Source organism: Indicator indicator, chromosome 28 (assembly GCF_027791375.1).
Source record: "Indicator indicator isolate 239-I01 chromosome 28, UM_Iind_1.1, whole genome shotgun sequence".
Classification (NCBI taxonomy): Eukaryota; Metazoa; Chordata; class Aves; order Piciformes; family Indicatoridae; genus Indicator; species Indicator indicator.
In genome coordinates, this window is record NC_072037.1 from 4,595,150 (window position 1) to 4,613,729 (window position 18,580).

Consider the following 18,580-nt stretch of genomic DNA (forward strand, 5'->3'; position numbering starts at 1 on the left):
AGGCTTAACAGCCCCAATTCTTTCAGCCTAGATTCATAGGAGAGATGCTTCAGCCCTCTGATCATCTTGTGGCACTCCTCTGGACCCGTTCCAGCAGGTCCAGAGGAGTGCCACAAGATGATCAGCAGTCTCTCCTGTGTTGGATGCAGTACTCCAAGTGAGGTCTCACCAGAGCAGAGCAGAGTAGCAGCATCACCTCCCTCAATCTGCTGGCCATGCTTCTTTTGAGGCAGCCCAGGATATGCCTGACCCAGCTTTTCCATGGAGGAATTTTCCTGCTGTGGTGGCTGCAAGCTCACAAGAGCCCAGCCTGCATGGGGACACTCAGAAACAGCTTCTTTTCAGCTTGTGGTTGCCAAAAATAATGGATCTAGAGTCACTGGGAGACAGAAAAGAGGGTGTCCTGTTTCCACAGACACTTTGGAGAAGGTAAGCACACTGTAAATCTCCCCCCACGTGTCTCCATGACCTCAGGCACCAGTGAATTATAAAGACTTAATGCAAACCCTCTGAAGCAGGAGTTACTTACTCCAAATTTACTGGTCATTAATTTTAGCAAGGCTCCACTCCTTTGGAACAAGGCAGGATGAAAAAAGAGACATTGCTCAGATTTTGCCAGGCCCTGGAGCCCCTCCAGCTCCCCAACTTTCAGCCCTAACCACTGTATGCAACGATGCAGAGACAGACCAGACTGTGAGGAGGGCACCAACCTGGAGCTGTCCATGCCACCCAAATCTTGCTGGTGATAGCACAGCCACGGCCCCATCCCTCTAAATGTGGATCAGACCTGTCCCCACACTGCCTGTCCCTCCCCACCACGTCCCCAGCGTGCCCCACTTCAGCAGCAGCAATAAGCAGCCTGGCAGTATTCAGTAGCTGCCTCATCCCCTCGGTTCAAGGAGAATTAGCATTTAAATTGAGGTGTTTCAGGAGCAGATCATAGCAGCACTAGGGCTGCAGTGCCTGCAGGGACACACCATGCTCCTCAAGGCTGGTGTCATGTTCCTGCATGCATGGTGCTCAGCACCATGCCCTTTACATGCCCTCAAAGAGAGCCCTGAAATCCTCTGTGGGGCTGGGAGAAACTGGGAGCCCCCCTTCCTGCACCTTCCTCTCCCCATCTCCTCCAGGGCTGGGGCTGTGCAGTGGTGAAGTCCCCAGCTCTGTGATGGGGAGATGTTGGGAGGGCTGAGTTAATGCTGGTGGAACACCCTAGGCTCCATCTCCATGGCCCCTCAAGCTGGAATCCATTCACCCTCATTCTGTCACTACAAGCCCTCATAAAAAGTCCCTTCACAGCTTTCTTGTAGCCCCCTTTCAGGTACTGGAAGGCTGCTCTAAGATCTCCCTGGAGTCTTCTCCAAGTTGAACAGCCCCAACTCTCTCAGCCTGTCCCCACAGGGGAGGTGTTCCAGCCCTCCTATCATTCTCCCCTCCCCACTCCCCACTACACAGTCCTTCATTTATCCCACTCAAGCATCTCCTGTGGGTGCAATCCTGAGGTGGGCTGTGGATCTGTCCTTGGTGTGCCTGGTGGGATGGGGCTGGGATGGAGAGCAGAGTCAAAACAAATTTGGAAGGTTATGGTTCCCACAGCAACGCCTGGCACTGTGCAGCAGGCAGGCAGGGAAAGCTGGATTTATGCCTTCATTACAGAGTCAGGGCTCCAAAAGGAATCCCATGCAGAGCTCTGGTTTTCATCCCCTTACAGAACTTAGCAAATCTATGGATTATTCCCTTTGGGATTGAAATTCCCTACACTTAACCTAAGCTTAAAGGTGATTTTCTGCAAGAAGTTTTAAAAGTCAAGAAAAAAAAAAAAGGTTGAGTGACAGAGGGAAGAATGCTTGTGGCTGGAGAATGGGAAAAGAGTGGTGGCCTGACTCTTGCTTACCTGTAACTCTGCCTTGAGGGTGGTGAGACACTGGAACAGGTTGCCCAGGGAGGTGGTAGAAACCTCATCCCTGGAGGGTTTTAAGGCCAGGCTGGATGTGGCTCTGAGCAACCTGATCTAGTGTGAGGTGTCCCTGCCCATGGCAGGAGGGTTGGAACTGGCTGATCCTTGAGGTCCCTTCCAACCCTAACAATTCTATGATTCTGTGAGTAGCTCCTGGAAGAGGAGAGGGAATCCCCAGGGAGGCCAGAATAGTGAGCTGGGAGACTTGGTGCAGAAGCTGCCATCATCAACATTCCAGCCCCAGTAAGATCTTCTACCTGTGTCAGGACCAGATCCCAGAACAGGCCAGTGGCAGTCTCTTCCTTCTGATGGAGCAGGCTCCAAGATCTTTGCATTTACTACTGGAGGACAGCTTGCTTGGACAAGCAGCAAGGAAGCTGCTGAAATACAACCCAGCATATGTCTGACCCAACACTTTGCATCTTTATGTTGCTGTCTCCTTACTACTGTCCTGCTCAAGTCACACCACCTAGGTGCATCCCATCACTTATTGCTTACCATCATTTGGGTCCTCACCATCACTTAGATGCTTGCTATCATCTGGGTGCACCACCACCCAGAACAAACCCTTCCACACACCTCTCTGCTCCTCTCCTCCTTCTCCAGGGACAAAGCAAATAAGCAAGCAGCCAAAATCTCTCTCCCTGGGTGGCTCTGCAGTAAGTGTTTGGCTGATATCAGCAGTGAGGTAGGCAGTGGCTCCAACACTACCCATGTCTGCCTGAGTTTTGGCCTCAGCAGCCTTGTCCTGAGCTTACAGCCTGGTGGCAGGGCCAGGAGGACACATCTGATCCATGTGTCATCCCTCCTTGACTGGAAGGTCTAGGAATACCTGATGTGGCTGATGAGAAATCCACCTGTTTGCAAAGGGCTGGTTCTGCTCACTGCCTGCCAGGAGGAACTGTATCTTGCTCCATGTGTCTGCTCTTCAGGGCATCTCCTTCCAGGAGCTTCATCATCAAGGGTCTGACCTTGCAGGCTTCCATAAGCTCAGCAACTTCCAGCTTTTTCTCAATTTAGAGAAGACGACAGACAGACCTCCTGGAGCAGCTCACAGAGCTTCTGCCCACCAGGCTGTGGCCACTGTGAGGAGATCTGGGGACAGTCTCTCTATGAGGTTTGTTTTTCTGTGCCTGAGTGACCCAGGCCAAGCTGAACACCTCCTCCCAGTGCCTGTTTCAGTGATGAGCTGAGCCAAGGCTGTGGATCCTCTCGTGTGCCTGGTTGGGTGCTGTCAGCCATCATTTCCCAAGCGTTCATCCAGCAGCTCCATGCTTGGTGCCTTCATTAGCAACATTTGTAATGAGCAACAAATAACCGAACTCCCACTGACTTCAGAGGAGCCAGGACCACACTCTGGGCCTTCCCAAAGAACTGGTGTTGGGCTGATGATCAACTTGCATCCAGTTCCTGCACGATTTGGGCACAGCAACCTGAAGCTGGTGGTTTCTCCACACACCCAGGGAAACCTCCACCCCAGCTCCAACACCCTGCTTAGCACAAGCCTTTAAAATAATATTTGCCTTCCCAGTGTAAATGCAGCCCCAGCTCTCTGCTCAGCACACACATCCATTCTCTTGAACAGTTTGGGAATCTTACACATTTGGGTTTTTTTTTCTCTCCTAAGCTTAATTTTTAACCTTTAAGATGGAGATAAGGCACAAGAGTTTGGAAAGGAATCAGGAGAGGCTTTGGAAAGGAGCCAGGAGCAGTGTTAATAGTGGGCTGCACATCATATCTCTTCAGTTCTTCTCTCCCCCCAGGGTGATTCGGACTGCTCTTGACTACCACCATGGTATTACAAACTCTAATGAGGTCTGGAAAATAAGAAACCCACTGCAGCGTGGGAGAAACTAATAGAAATTGTTTTGTCTTCTCTCTATTAGTCATTAGAAGTAGAGGAAAAACAGCCACAGGCAGCAGCAGGGCTGCAGTACCACCACACATTTCATATGCTGGCACCCAGACAAAGTCATTCACATGCAGTTAATGCTCCTGCTTCCCCCTCTGCTCATGGCCTGCCAGGTGCCAGCAATAGGTTCCAGCTGAGCCAGCATCCCCTTGCCAGGATGGACTGAACCCAGGTGACCCCAGCAACGCCCAGTGCCCGCCCAAGGTGCCCACAGAACATGCTTGGCCAGCCCATGCCTCTGCCCAACAGCAAACCTGCCAGCATGGACCATGGCAGCCACTCTGCAGCAAACTGCTGTGCAGAGCTCAATGTCCCCAGGAGCCAGAGACAGGCAGGGAAGGTGCAGGCAGCACCTGGGTAGTGCAGTGCTGGGGACACTTCCACAGTGGCAGCTCCCTGGCACTGTCAGGCAGCCAGAGCATGTGGTGGAGTAGAGCATGCAGTGGAGTAGCTGGGATTTGTGAGCACATCTGCAAAGTCCTGTTTCTGTGGGCACAACCAACTATGGAAGCCCTGCAATGGTGTGCATGGTGAGCCCAGGCATGGTGCCAGCACCTGCAGCAAGCTCAGCCCTGGTCATCCTGCCAGGGACAGATGGGTGCTGAGAGCCAAGCCCTGCTGTGGGGCTCAGTGAGGTGCCTTGGAGCACTTTCCACTTTGGTGCTCTCCTGCCAGCTCTGCCAGCCATCACACCCAGGCTATGCAGCTGCCTGGGGACGAGTGACAGTGCCATCACACCTTCCAGATGTGGGTATGGGCACGGCTGGGGAGTGCCCCTGTCCCCTGGAAAGCCGAGGTGCAGGCACACAGGCTGCTCTGCCTGTGCCAGGCTCCTCTGGACTGTGCTGGTGGAGAAATGAACTGGCACAAGTGCCACGAACTTTCAACTCCAGAAAATTGATATTGAAGCCCATGGGAGACTCCTTCTAACCCAGCTGCAGTCTGAGCAGGGAGAGAGCATGACAGCAAAAAGATGGGGAGGAGGGCATGATGTTGGGTCACTCTCACCACCTGATCCTGCATTCCTCTTCACAGGGTCCCAGCTCCAGTGTCCAACCAGGTCCCACTGCCCAGGAACTGGGTGTGGTGGAAGGTTTAGGAAATCTCCTGAGGTATCTCATGTGTCACCTCAGGATGCAGCAGGGGCTGGGAGGGCTCCCTGCCTACCTTGTCCACCAGCTGTGGGTCCAGCTCACAGGGCCCAAGCTCGAGCCCAGCACTTGCCTTCAGGCTCATGCAGTCACGAGTTACACTGCCACAAGCAGAAGGGCAAAGCCTTCATCTCTGGACTGATCACTTGGGGTGGGAAAGAGCAAGACAAGATTTTCTGCTGCAGCAAGGCCAGCATCCAAGCCCTGCTGTCACTGGGAAGCAGGTATGGCTCGACAGCTGGCATAGCTGCAGAGCACTCAGCACTCAGTGCTGCTCAGGACTGCATTGCCTGCAGCAAGGATTCACTTTGCTAAGCCAATGTCAAGATGATTTAGTCCTTGGATGGGGAATCTCCATTGCCCAATGCTGGCACTAGTGAGGAAGAGCAGTGACAGGCTGGTAAGTGTCAGCCTCGTCCCTGGAGGTGCCACTGGAGCGGTGCCCATGGTGGCAGCAGCACTAACCCACAGCCTGTGCTGATGGTGACCACCAAAGGAGTGCCTGTGGCACCTCTGTCACAGCTTGAAGTCAGCTGTTACATGCTACTGCCTCAAGCCCTCCTGCCTCACTCTCTTCTGTCTTTTCAGCTGAACACAACCTTATTTTCATGTATCTTGGAGTGGGTGCAGAGCTCCCCCACCCCAGGAGCACCTGCACCCCACATTGGGTGAGGGAAGGAGGAGAAGCAATTCCTCCCTGCACAGCTGTACACCACTGCAAGGCTATAAAGCCAGTAAGGACCCCCTGGGATGAAAGGTACTCCATAAATCTGAGCTATTATTATTACAAACCCAATCTCCACTACAGCTCTTAATAATGCAGATTAACTACTCAATAAGCCCAGCTCTAATTAGTATCATCAGGGATGGGAAAGGCTAGGAGGTCAGACTGCCCACCCCAAGCACTGCTCCCCACAGAACCAGGGAAGAGGTGCCCTGGGAGCTCAGAGAAGTGAAGGCAGTGCCAGGCACCCTGAAGGAAGCAGTGACAAGGGAGGGATGGCATCTGAATCACCACTCCTCTGCCAAGCCCAGGAACAGAGCTGAGCCCTGCTCTTGTCCTGCAAGTGCCTGAGGATGACCTTCAGTCCCTCTTCTCCTGTGTAGATCCATGTCCCCTCTCTCAAACCTCCATCCTTCCCTCATGCTCAGCATTCAAGACAAGGGTAGCACCATCAGTTTTCAAAGAGTGGACCCTGATGCCCTCACTGAGCCCCCTGACAGCTGTGTGAGGGGATGGGGGTGTCCCTCGAGGGCTACAGGCTGGTGACAGCAGGTCAGGCTCCTTTCAGGAGCAGCCTGTGTCCCAGACCAGCTCCCCAAGGGATGAGCATTCCCTGGACCCTTCACCTCCCATTCCATAAAAAGCTCCCAGGGCCAGGAGACAGGACCCTCCCATAGGCACATACACACATGCCTTGCCCAGCAACATTCCCTGACTGGCATCCAAATGCCTGCTCCCATCCTGCCCAGGGACCAGCACTCCTCACTGTCTGACCTAATGCATGCACCCTTCTGCCTGCTGCCTTCCTCCATCCCTGGCTCCCGGAAACCCTGTAGTCATCCTCATCTCTGCAGCATGCCCATGCAGCCCCAGTCCTTGGCAGCCTTCCAGTACTTGAAGGGGGCCTACATGAAAGCTGGGGAGGGATTTTTTCACAAGGGCTTGGAGTGATAGGACAAGAAGGAATAGCTTTCAGCTGGAACAGGGGAAGATTTAGATTGGAGATTAGGAAGAAATTCTTGACAGTGAGGGTGATGAGATACTGGAACAGGTGGCCCAGGGAGGTTGTGGATGTCCCCTCCCATGAGGTGTTCAAGGCCAGGCTGGATGAGGTCTTGAGCAATCTGGGCTGGTGGGAGGTGTCCATGCCCATGGCAGGAGGGTTGGAACTGGATGATCCTTATGATCTCTTCTGACCCAAACCATTCCATGATTCTTCCCAGTCACCCCTGCTGGCATGGCAGCACTGGTGGTGGGGAGGGCAGGAGGAGGGCTCCCTGCCTGGACACAGAGTTGCTGAGCCCAGTCAGGCTGCTGGGTGACAGCTCTGCATGTGCTGTGTGATTAGCTGTGGAAATGCAAATCCGACCTTCCCCCGCCGCAGCAGCTAACAAGATAATGAATATTTTCATCAGCTGCAGAGAATACAAACATCTGCACAGACACAAATGTGCTGCCAGGGCTGGGGGGGGAGCAGGGAGCAGGGGTGTGGGGTGGGGAGCAGCTCCCTGGCATCCCTTGCTGTGGGGGCAGCAGCTCTGCCACCACCTGCTGCTCCCTGAGCAGGGCCCCTGGGTGACTCTCCATCAGCTCTGGTGGGTGCTGGTACCACCTCCAGCAGCAGTGCCTTGGCTTTGGGCTGCATCTTTGTTTGTGAGAGCAGGTTTGGGGGTGTGTGCATATGGTATCCACACCTCCCTGCACAATGTGCTGGCTCTGCCCCCTCAGTATCCACCTCTGAGTCTTGAGCTCCCCTTTAAAACGTCAACTCTCCAATGTGCATGGCTGCTTTCAGGGCACAGGGAAAGCTATTTGGCTTCTCCTTGGTGTCATGCTAAAGGTGGAGAGTCTGCATTTTTTACCACCCACTTGCATTTTTGTACCAGTCTTGACAGACTGCCTGGCACCACTGGAGGGGCTGGGGAAAGAGCCCAAGCCCTACGTCATGGATGTGCAAGTAGATTTGGGCTCTGGCTGTGGTGACAACTTCCAGCTTACCATCCCTCCACCTCCCCAGAGCCCAGGTACACACTGGGAATGGCAGGGGTCTTGAGGACAATGGCCAAACAGCAGAGACTAACCCCATGCAAGGTTACTCCACTGCCTGCACACACTGGAACAAAATACAGCAGCTCAGGGATGCAAGTGGAGCAGGCACAGGGCAGGAGGAGCAGGACGGTGGTTGGACCTGATGGTCTTGAAGGTCTTTTCCAACCATAGTGATTCTGTTATTCTGTGATGGCCATGCCCACAGGGATGTGTTGCCAGGGATGTGCTGTCCCACTCCTTAAATCCTACCCACACCAGCTGCAGAACAAGCCTGCAAACCTGTGGTACATCAAATACCTGTTACGAACATCTCAGTGTGTTTTCAGAACCATCTCTTCCAGCCAGCCCCCTGTGCTGTCTTTAGGATCTGGCTGGCACTAGACTTGCTTTTGTTTTGCTGGAAGAATGAAAGCCCACCAGGAGTCCAGTGAAAAGCATGTGGCTGCAAACTGCTGGAAATCCTAGCTCAAAGCTGCAGAAGCTGTTCTGCTGCTCAGTGGGATGCCAGCTTTGAAATGGAGCCAGGCTGGTGCAAGCAGGATGTAAGAGTAGCCTAACTGACAGGGTGCTGTGCTAATTGCTTAGTCATTCCCATAAGGGATTGATAAAACCTCCAAGCTTAGCATGGACAGTGAGGGTGTGCTCAAAAATACATGGTCTGTGTCTGTGTGCAACCTCTTCTGGGCTCTGGAAAGGGCTGGGCAGAATGACAGATTCATGGAATCATTTGGGTTGGAAGAGATCTGTAAGATCATTGAGTCCAATCATTAACCCAGCAAGGCCAAGTCCACCACCATGTCTCTCAACATCATATCTCCATGGGATGGGGACTCACCACTGCCCTGGGCAGCCTCTTCCAGGGCTTGACAACCCTTTCAGGGAAGAAATTGCTCCTCATGTCCAACCTAGATCTCCCCTGACACAACTTAGGATGTTTTCCTTTGTCCTATCACTTGTTGTCTGGGAGAAGAGACCAACCCCCACCTCACTCCAACCTCCTTTCAGGGAGTTGTAGAGATCCAGAAGGTCTTTACAACCCTGCAGGTTCTCCAGGCTGAACAACCCCAGTTCCCTCAGCCACTCCTCACCAGACCTGTTCTCCAGACCCTTTGCCAGCTTCATTGCCCTCCTCTGGACATTACTCAGACTGGACTCAAAAAGCAGTCAGGATTTCCACAGTGCTAGGCGGAGAGGTGAAAAAAATGGGATTGAGGAAAAGTGGCTCAGATGTGGGCCCTTTGGGGGCTGCAAAGCCATCGTGTGTGACATGGCCACAAGCCAGCAGCAGGACAGCTCTGCTCTGCAGGCAGCATCCCCAGCTGGGAGCAGGCAGTGCTCCTGCATGGCACATACTGGTAGCAGGGCAGAGAGCACAGCATCCCACGCTACAACAGCTCTCCACAGAGTTGCTAAACCACCAACAACTCCCTGACCCGCTGCTGAGGACCAAGGCCTGAGGCATTAGCCTGGCTTGGAGAGACCTCAGTGCTTCCAACTAGGACGTCTGAGGCTTCAGAGTTGTGAGCAGGTAATAGAATTGCAGCAACAAACAATAAAAAGAGGAATGAAATGGGAGGCAGCCACCGGAAAAGAGCTCCATCCATTATCCTGGCCTGAAGAGGGAGAGGTAACCAAGGCGCTGGGCACCGGCTGGCGCCGAGCTCGCTGGCACAGGAATCACAAACAGCACAGTTAGAACTTCTGTGCTCAGAGGTTTCAGAGAGAGGGGGGAAAAAATATGGAAAAATCAATAGTGTTAATTTAACCAGTTACAGCCAGTACATTTGTGGTGCTGTGGGGGAGGCAGGACCACCTCTCTTGTGAGCTCCAAGCTGGGTGGCACCAGTGATGCCCTCACTCAGCCTCCTGCAACCAGGTCACAGAACCTCAGCATGGTGGGGGTTGGAAGAGACCTCTGGAGATCATCAAGTCCAACCCCCCTGGCTAAAGCAGGGTCATCCACAGCAGGTTGCATGCCCACGTGTGATGCTGCACCTGGCCGAGCACCCATCCCAGCAGCACCCATGGCTGGGGGAGCATCAGGTGCAGCTGGCACAAGGCCTCCCCCAGTGCAAAGGGGAGTGATGGGGTGGGCACAGTTCTTAAAGCAGCCCCCCGGCAGGGACAGCACCAAGCTGTCAGCTCACCCTGACAGTTTATTAAGGGCTGAGAAGCAGCGAGAGGAAGGAGTGACAGGTTTAGAATTAACTTGCCAAAGTCCCCATCAATATTATGACAATTCCCTGCGTCGGTTCAGCGACCCAGAGCCTCCGACAGCGTTAACGGAGCTGTGCGCAGAGAGCTGCCGGCTGGGCTGCCAGTGCTGGGGGTGAACAGGCACCCAGCCCTCCCCAGGGCTCCCTGGACACCTCAGCAGCACCAGCCAGTGCTCAGCACCACCTCCAAAAGCCCCTTGCCCTTCCCCAAGGCTGTAAAGAAGCAGCAGCCCTGTTTTACAGGTGGGGATGCAGGGAGTGGCATCCTCCAAGGAGCGGTCTGCAGAGGGAAGGTGCTTCCAGTTTGTGGGAAGGTGCTTGGCATAGCAGCCCAGCATCCTCCATAGCTGGCCTCACTGGTTTTGGAGAGGGGAAACCACTCAGTGCTCTGTAGGTTTTTGTTTGGTTTTTTTTTTTCAGAGAGGAAGTGCTGAAAAGATTTCTCTCCCCCTTCTAGTCACCAGGCTATACTGGCTAGCTATGGAATCACAGAATCATTTTGGTTGGAAGAGACCTTCAAGTCCAACCATTAACCTGGCACAGCTAGGTCACCACTACTCCATGTTCCTCAGCACCACTTCTACACAGCTGTTCAATCTCTCCAGGGATGGGGACTTCACCACTGCCCTGGGCAGCCTGTTCCAGGGCTTGACGACCCTTGTGTAGAAGAAATTGTTCTTCAAGTCCAACCTAAACCACTGGCACCACTTGAGGCTGTTCCCCCTTGTCCTATCACTTGCTCCTCAGGAGAAGAGACCAACTCCCACCTGCCTTCAACCTCCTGTCAAGTAGTTGTCAAGAGCAATGAGGTCTCCCCTCAGCCTCCTTTCCTCCAGGCTAAACAACTCCAACACTCAGAAACTCCCCAGACTTGCTGCATCTGTGCTGGAGGGAATGAAGTGGGAGCTGCGTGGATGAGCAAGGTGCTCCCTGTATCTCAGGGCTGTGCCAAGCTAGAACAAGAGCTGGGATGAGTGGCAGAGCCAGGGATAAGGATGTGAAGGTACCCTGGTTTGGGCAGACAGCTGCTCCCAGGGGAGTGCTCTGCATTGCTCTGCCATTCTGTTTACCATGCAGTAATAATCCAGCAAGTAAAGCTGGCTCCATGGGTAGTAATTTGGGTTTTCTCCATATTAAGGGAATAAAAGCACCAGGCTGAAACTGCAAACAGCTCTTAAACAAAAATCTCTATTCCCTCGTGGCAAAGAGAAAGTGCAAAGCAGATAAGGAATGAACAAACAACCCATTTGGAAAATAATCCCCCTGTGACTTAGGGATGGTGCAGAGTTTGGGCTCTGCCCCACCATGAAGCAACAGGGGAAAAATCTCTCTAATCTAGCCTGTAGTGAGCTGGATCCACTACTGAGCCTCCCAGCTAAACCACGAGGTGTGACTGGAATAGATCAGCTCCAATCCCATCTAGTTATTAACACTGCCCAGCATCTTGCTGAAAAGGGAGGGATGCCCAGGAGAAGGTGGCTCTGAACATGCTTTTGGCTCAGTGGTGGAAGGAGTGATGGAGGGTTCTGGTCTGTGATGAAAGATCTCTCCTCTGCCCCCCAACAAAGTGCCCAGTCAGGGACCACACAGGGCAAGCATCAGCAGAGGAGCACTTGGATTTAAATCCTTGCAATAAAACAGCAGCAATGGTGCAGTTCTCCAAGCATCAACCCAGCAATGGACATGGCACAGTCCTCCAAGCAGGAGCCCAGCAATGGACATGACACAGTTCTCCAAGTAGGAACCCAGCAATGGACATGACACAGTTCTCCAAGCAGTAACCTACCAGTGGACATGATTCAGTCCTCCAAGTAGGAGCCTTGACTGGTGCTGCCTTGTCCAACAGGACAGTCAAGCACCCCAACCTCCACATAGAGATAATTAGTGGTTGTTTTGCCACCTCAGTACAGAAACAAACTGTCCACAGAGCTCCTGAATCATGATGGCTACAACTTAAGCTGTAGGGATGCTGAGGTGCTCACATCCTGCTGGGCTGTGGCTTCACTGTCACTGATGGATGAGGAAAGGGTCCTGGGCACCAGCATGAAGGGACATGTGAGCAGGGACAGGTTCTGTGTAACACAACCAGTGCTAGAGTATATATGGAGCACACGTAGCACACACCACTATGAACCATTCAGGCAGCTGTTGCAGGCATGGTGGCTGCAGAAGCCAGTACTGGCTTGCCTCATCCTTCTCCTGGACATCACCATCTCCTCAGTCATGTCTCTGAAGTGCTTGGGTGCTGCTGACCCCCTTGGATGAAGGACGTTACAGAGGCAATCAAACCTGAAGTGGCACTGACTAGAACCACAGGCTGGCGGATCTCCAAAGCCTGGTGTGTTCCATGCTCGTGCCAAACAACATCTTTACTCTGCTTTCTAAAGGTCCCTGATGCACATCCCCATCCTCCTGAGCCAGCCAGACAACAAAGCTCTTGGTGCTGCACCAGCTCCATCCCAGTGCCTTGCCAAGGCACGTCCAGCAGAAGGACTGAGGCTCTAATCAGTGCTGCAGACCACTGGGTGGTAAAGAGACTCCCCCAGCCTTAATAGGATGGAAATATCATAGAGTCACAGAATTGTCAGAGTTGGAAGGGACCTCAAGGATCAGCCAGTTCCAACCCCCCTGCCATGGGCAGCGACACCTCACACTACAGCAGGTTGCTCAGAGCCACATCCAGCCTGGCTGCAAAAACCTCCAAGGATGGAGCTTCTACCACCTCCCTGGGCAACCTCCGCCAGTGTCTCACTATCCCCATGGTGAAGAGCTTCTTCCTAACATCCAATCTGAATCTACCCATTTTTATTTTATTTCCATTCCTGACACCCTCAAAAGTCCCTCCCCAACTTTCTTGTAGCCCCCTTCAGATACTGGAAGGCCACAGTAAGGTCTCCTTGGAGCCTTCTCTTCTCCAGACTGAACAGCCCCAACTCTTTCAGTCTGTCCTCATAGGAGAGGAGCTCCAGCTCTCTGATCATCCTCATAGCTCTTCTCTGGACATGTTCCAGCACGTCCAGATCCTTCTTGCAATAGAGGCTCCAGAACTGGACGCAGTAGTCCAGGTGGGGTCTCACCAGAGTAGAGTAGAGGGGGAGAATCACCTCCCTCGACCTTCTGGCTATGGTTCTCTTGATGCAGCCCAACTGGCTGTAACTGATAGGTGCTGCCCAGGCCATGGTGTGTGAGATGGCTTTTCTCAGCACAAAGGCTCCCTGCACACCACGCTGCCATGCCTGGCAGATTGAGAAGATCCTATTTATTAAAGACATTGAAGATGTGGCGCCATGGGAAGCAGACACCATTCAAAGGACTGTCACATCTGCATAGCTAAAGGATCTCAGCAGTCATAAATCCCTCTAAAATACTCAGCCCCTTGTTCTGATAGCAGGTTCTTGCTCCTACTTTGCAGAAACAGGCTTTTAATCCCTGGTATTAGGCAGCTTCCTGCTATGTTTCAAATGCACCAAATTAAGGGCTTCTCTAACAGCTGGTGTCTTAATGCTCAGAGAGGTTCTTGAATATCTATGAAAATCAGAGGCAAATTACATCTTTTAGTTAATAATTTCTTCTCCATTAACCTTCTTCTCTTCCCTTGTTAGGAGATGATGTAATGGTGCTTCTGTGGTGTAACCCTCTGACACACCGGGCAGCCTGGCCACGGGGAAGGATGCTGCATGCAGGCAAGTGAGCCCTTCTCATCAGCTCCCTGTGCCTCTGGAGCCAACAGGCTGCATTCAAACGGGAAAGGGAGGCTCTGCTGACCTTCCAGGCTGCTGAAACCATTTCTGGAGCAGGTCATGCTGCCTCCCACCAGGCTCTGAGGTCTGCCTTGCACGCTGCAGCCTCCAACACAAGGCACGATTTGCAGGTAGCTGCTTTCTCCTGTCCCTCTCAGACCCAGCAGTAGTCCTGCAGCCAACAGCAGGTACAGAAAACCCAATTTGTGATGGTGAGGATGTGCAGAGGACTGGGCTCTCACTGTGCAGAACCCACTGGGAAAATCTTCTCACCACTGTACTCACCCTGGCCATCATCCACCCAGCGTGGCAGGAGTGGTACCAGCTGTGGGAAGGAGGACACATCACTAACAGCCCTTTCTTCAACCTGAAAACCTGCCAGCCAGAGCCCTAGGGAGTGCTCTGAGCCCTGGAAGATGCAATCCTAACACACCTGTGATTTACACAGAGAGTAAAAAGGCTGAGGGCAGCCCCAGCAGGAACCGCTCCTGGTCCAGCCTGGACCTGCCTAAACCTTCCATCCCCAGGATGCCCTCAGATAACACAGGCTGGAAATCTAAGACTATATAGAAGGAAGAAATTTGTCACACTGAGCGTGGTGAGACACTGTCCCAGGTTGCCCAGTGAGGTGGTAGATGCCCCATCCCTGGAACCATTGCAGGTCAGGCTGGGCAGGGCTCTGAGCAACCTGCTGTTGTTGCAGATGTCCCTGCTGACTGCAGGAGCTCAGACTGGATGAGCTTTAAAGTCCCTTCCAATCCAAACCATGCTGTGATTCCAACACAACTCAGAGAACCACAACTCCCAGGACAAGTCAGACCCACAGACAGCCTTGCATGGTTTGGGGCTGGAATTTAACCCTGAGGACAGCAGTGACAAAACAGCCCTGAGACCCCAGCCCTGGCTGAGGCAGGGGAAGGATGGCTTCCACCCCTCCTGCTTTGCGGTGCAAGCAAAGGGCAGGCTACAGATGAGCTGGGGAGAAAGTCTAGGCCTCTACAAAAACAGGTTTGCTGCTTAAGGTCTGACAGCACAAATTTGGGCTAGACCTCATTTGGAGGGAGCCCATTCAGGTCTGGTATTTCCAGGAGATGAGCTCGTGAAGTTTTTGAAGCCCCAAACTCACTCAACTCACTGACTCATGGAAAATTTGAGCTCTGCAGCCCTGGCTGTGCTCTGAGGGACCCAGTGACACTTGTAGCATGGGAGGGAGAGGAAGCAAAGAGCAGCCCACTGGGAAAATTGCCTTTATGTACAGGCAATCTTCACTTCCAGCAAATGCTGTGGCTCTGCTAGCTCCAAGCAGTCTGCTGGCTGTGGCTTTCCAACAGCCTTTGTGCTGGTGGAGCTGGTAATTCCCCTGCCATGGAAACAGCAGAGCTCAGGCAGCACTCACAGACAGGAAGGCTCTGCACTCAGCTGGGGAAAAGCACCCAAAACCCCACCATGGCCAGCAGTGATCAGCACCCACAACTGCAGATACAATCAGAGGCAGCAATGAGGTCTCAGCACCTTAATAAGAAAGAAACCTTCAGTGTACTGGCAGGTGTTGGGCAAGGAAGAGTTGTGTCTGGGTGGGAAGGGGTCCTCTCCTGGCCATACTGCTGCTTTGAACCTCATACACCCCCCTTGGTTTACACTCAATTCAAATGCAGCTGCATTCAGTGAAATGAAGATAAATAAATAAATCAACTCATTTGCCAGCCCTGAATTCAGCAGCTGTCAGCAACGTCTCCTCCATGAGCACTGCAAGGTGAAGATCTGGGCAGTTCAGACCCTGCTTTCCCCACCCACATCTGGCCCTCAGCACTCCTGGGTGCTGAAAGCAGCTTGCAAGCACCTCCTGCTATCTGCTACCAGCACTCTGGTGGGGAATTTACATCCAGCCTATTGATGTTACTTCTCATGCTACATCCACAGCTCCTCCCAGCACTGTAACTGGGGACACTGAACAAAACCAGCTCACACAGGCTGAAAACACACCCAAGGAAATGCTCTTCCATGCTTTGTGCAACCAAACAGCAGAACTCTTTGTTGCAGGATATGGTGGAGGTGAAAGAAAGCAGCGTTCAGAGAGAGATGAGGCAACACCACTGAGAACAGCCCATGGGAAGTGATCAAACACTCATAGGACAACAGACACACTGGCCCAAGAGGGTCCTATGCTTCCTGCAGGGAGGATGAGCAGGTAGGAAGGCTACAGATGCTTGTCAGCCTCTTGCTCTCTTCCCCTAGTGAACATATGAGAGATGCTGGCATTGTTCCAATGGACTTTGGTCCTATCTCAGCACCCCAATGTTCCCAAGACTAGGAGCAGAATCAGGCCATACCTGAAAGTCATCTGGAACACCTGCCCTTGGTTGACATGCTGGCTCCTGTTGTTATAGCCATGAAGCATCTCTCCAAAGAGGGTGTCGTTGAACTTGGCATCCGACTTCAGGCACTTGGGGCCCTCACAGATGTCAGACAGCATCAGGCAGGACTTCCCATCTGGGGCCAGTTTGTACTCCTCCACGCACCTGCAGAGCACCATGAGCTACATCAGACAGGCCAGGCATAGAGCATGCCAGCCCATCAGCCCTGCCATGGAATGAGTCTCTACCAAGGCCAACCAAGCATCAACAGTATCATCAGCACCTTCAGTGGCTGCTTGGAAAGGTGGTACAGAGCTTGCAGGGCCCACATCCTCTGCAGTGGCTTGTTTGGGCAACCAGCAAATGAGATGGTCACTCAACACCCACCCTTCCTGCAGCAGGACAACCCTGTCTGCCTGTGGCCATGCTCTCCTGCCTGGCACCTGCCTGGTGCTGAAGAATGGAGCTGAGCCCTCTGGGCAACTGCTGCTCAAACACCACCAACAGTGCCTGCCTGCCTGGTGCCCTCTAACACTGCTGTGGTGCAGGCACAAATGTTCCCCAGGCAAGAGTGAAGTGAAATCAAGTTCCTGCCCCTTTTTCCAGCCAGCAGTGGCTCTCCTGCAAGGAAGCAGCTCCAGTGTTGCTGCTCCTTTGCTCCTGGTCCCACTTTCAAGCTTGTTGTGGGTAAGATGCTCACTGTCATCTTCATCAGACACTCTGGGAAACCGAGACAGCAGGGATGTGATTTAATGATGGACACTGAAGACAGCAGCTGGATATGGAATCACAGAGTCACAGAATTATTTAGGTTGGAAGAGACTCTTCAGGCTGAGTCCAAACATCAGCCTAACATTACCAGGTCCACCACTAAAGCATGTCCCTAAGTGCCACATCTACTGTTCTTTTATGTGCTCATCCTGCCTCCCCTCCTTCTCTTCTCCTTCCTCCAGCCTTTTCTTCAGCATTGCAGCTCCCAGCTGACAAGGCAACCTCCTTTCCCTGCCTGTACCTTGTGGCCACAGTGCTCTGCTGACATCAATCCCACCTCCCCCCCCAGGCTTGCTCCCCTCTCCTATTCCTCTACCACGTTTCCCTGCCGCAAGCGGAACTCCCACCCGTCTGTCGTGCCTCTCCTCGCCTGCTCCCAAAGTGCAGCTCTGCCTTGAGAAGGGATTATGGGAAAAAAAAAAAAAAAAAAAAAAAAAGACAAGTGAAAGAGTCTCTGTCCTTGGGGATGGGAGATTGAAATGCAGATCTGCTGTGTGGGTGTGGATGGAGACCATGAAACGTCTCAAGATTTTCTAGACCCTTCCCAGAAAGGTTGCTTGTGCCTGTGTGGATTTCCACTGGCACGGCAGAGGCAACGTGCTCCTGTCTCAGTGACTCAACTGCTCTGTGCTGCTAAACAATAATAAGAAAAAGAAGTTGAGGGTGGGGGGAGAACCAAAAAAGAAAAAAAGAGAAAAAAAGACAGCAGAAAGGGAAAAGAAAGAAGCTGACACAGACACAGCTCTCTGGGCTGCTCTTCTCTGGGGAGCAGCAAGAGGCTTGGGCTGCATGAGGTGCAGCAGCATGACTCCATGGGTCCCTCTCAGAGTTACTGTCAGGAATTTGCTCCTCTTCTCACTTGTGGGCATTTCTTTCCCAAAAGAGCTCCTTTTTCCTTCCTTCACCCCAATCCCTCCCACTGCGACATGAAGTAGGCTCCTTACGTGCCCAGGAGCGGGACCCAGCCGTGGGATGCAATCTGCAGAGCCCTGGGGCCAGGCATGGGCCAGGGCAGGAGAAGGCTGACTGCAGATGCGCAGCACAAAGCCAGATAATCACCAAGCTCCTTTCAAACACACTGCAGCCAGGGAGATTTTCCCAAGAGAAAACACTAAACTGTGTAGGATTATGGGCTCCTGGCCAAAATTGGGGATGAAACTCTTATTTTAAGAGAGGCACAGGGGAGGCAAAAAGCAATAGAGTAGTATTTTTTAAACAAATCCTCCACCTTCCCCCTCCAACACACAGTGTACAATTTTTGGGTCCCTCCAGGGTGAGTCATAGACCAGACTGTACCCTCACACAGCGGGGGAGAGGAGGAGGAAGGTGCATCTGCTCACACTGCTCCTTGCACTCCCCTATGCTTTTGCCTGCAGGCAACCCAGGTGCCTCTGTCCCTGCTGGAAACCAGCTCCATAAACAGCCTTGTCTTGGGCACACCAGCTTGGGGATGGGTGGCATGGGAGGGAAAAGGGCACAGGTTAGTTAGCTGCTAGTGGGAGATGCAGGAGTGCTGGGGAGGACTCACCCACAGAACATGAAGATGGTGCTGGATGAGGGGTCGTGGGGCAGAGGAAGGGTCTGCTGGAGACAGAGCTGCTCACAGCCACCGTTGAAGCCATCTGAGCAGTCAATCCCTTTGGAGTAGTCGTAACAACCGGTGCCATCCTTCATGGGGCGGAGGTCCTCGGGGCACTGCAGTGAGA

General features: G+C 52.9%; 1 protein-coding gene across 1 annotated transcript in view; it reads right to left on the bottom strand.

The window, feature by feature from the left end:
- The window catches only part of ASTN2 (astrotactin 2), a 400,925-nt gene that overhangs the window by 143,026 nt on the left and 239,319 nt on the right, over positions 1–18,580 (bottom strand). Inside the window, exons 12-13 of the mRNA XM_054393630.1 lie at positions 18,403–18,569; positions 16,080–16,268 (exon numbers count right to left, since the gene is read on the bottom strand). Coding sequence (XP_054249605.1) covers positions 16,080–16,268; positions 18,403–18,569 — 356 coding nt within the window. The remainder of the gene's footprint in view (positions 1–16,079; positions 16,269–18,402; positions 18,570–18,580) is intronic.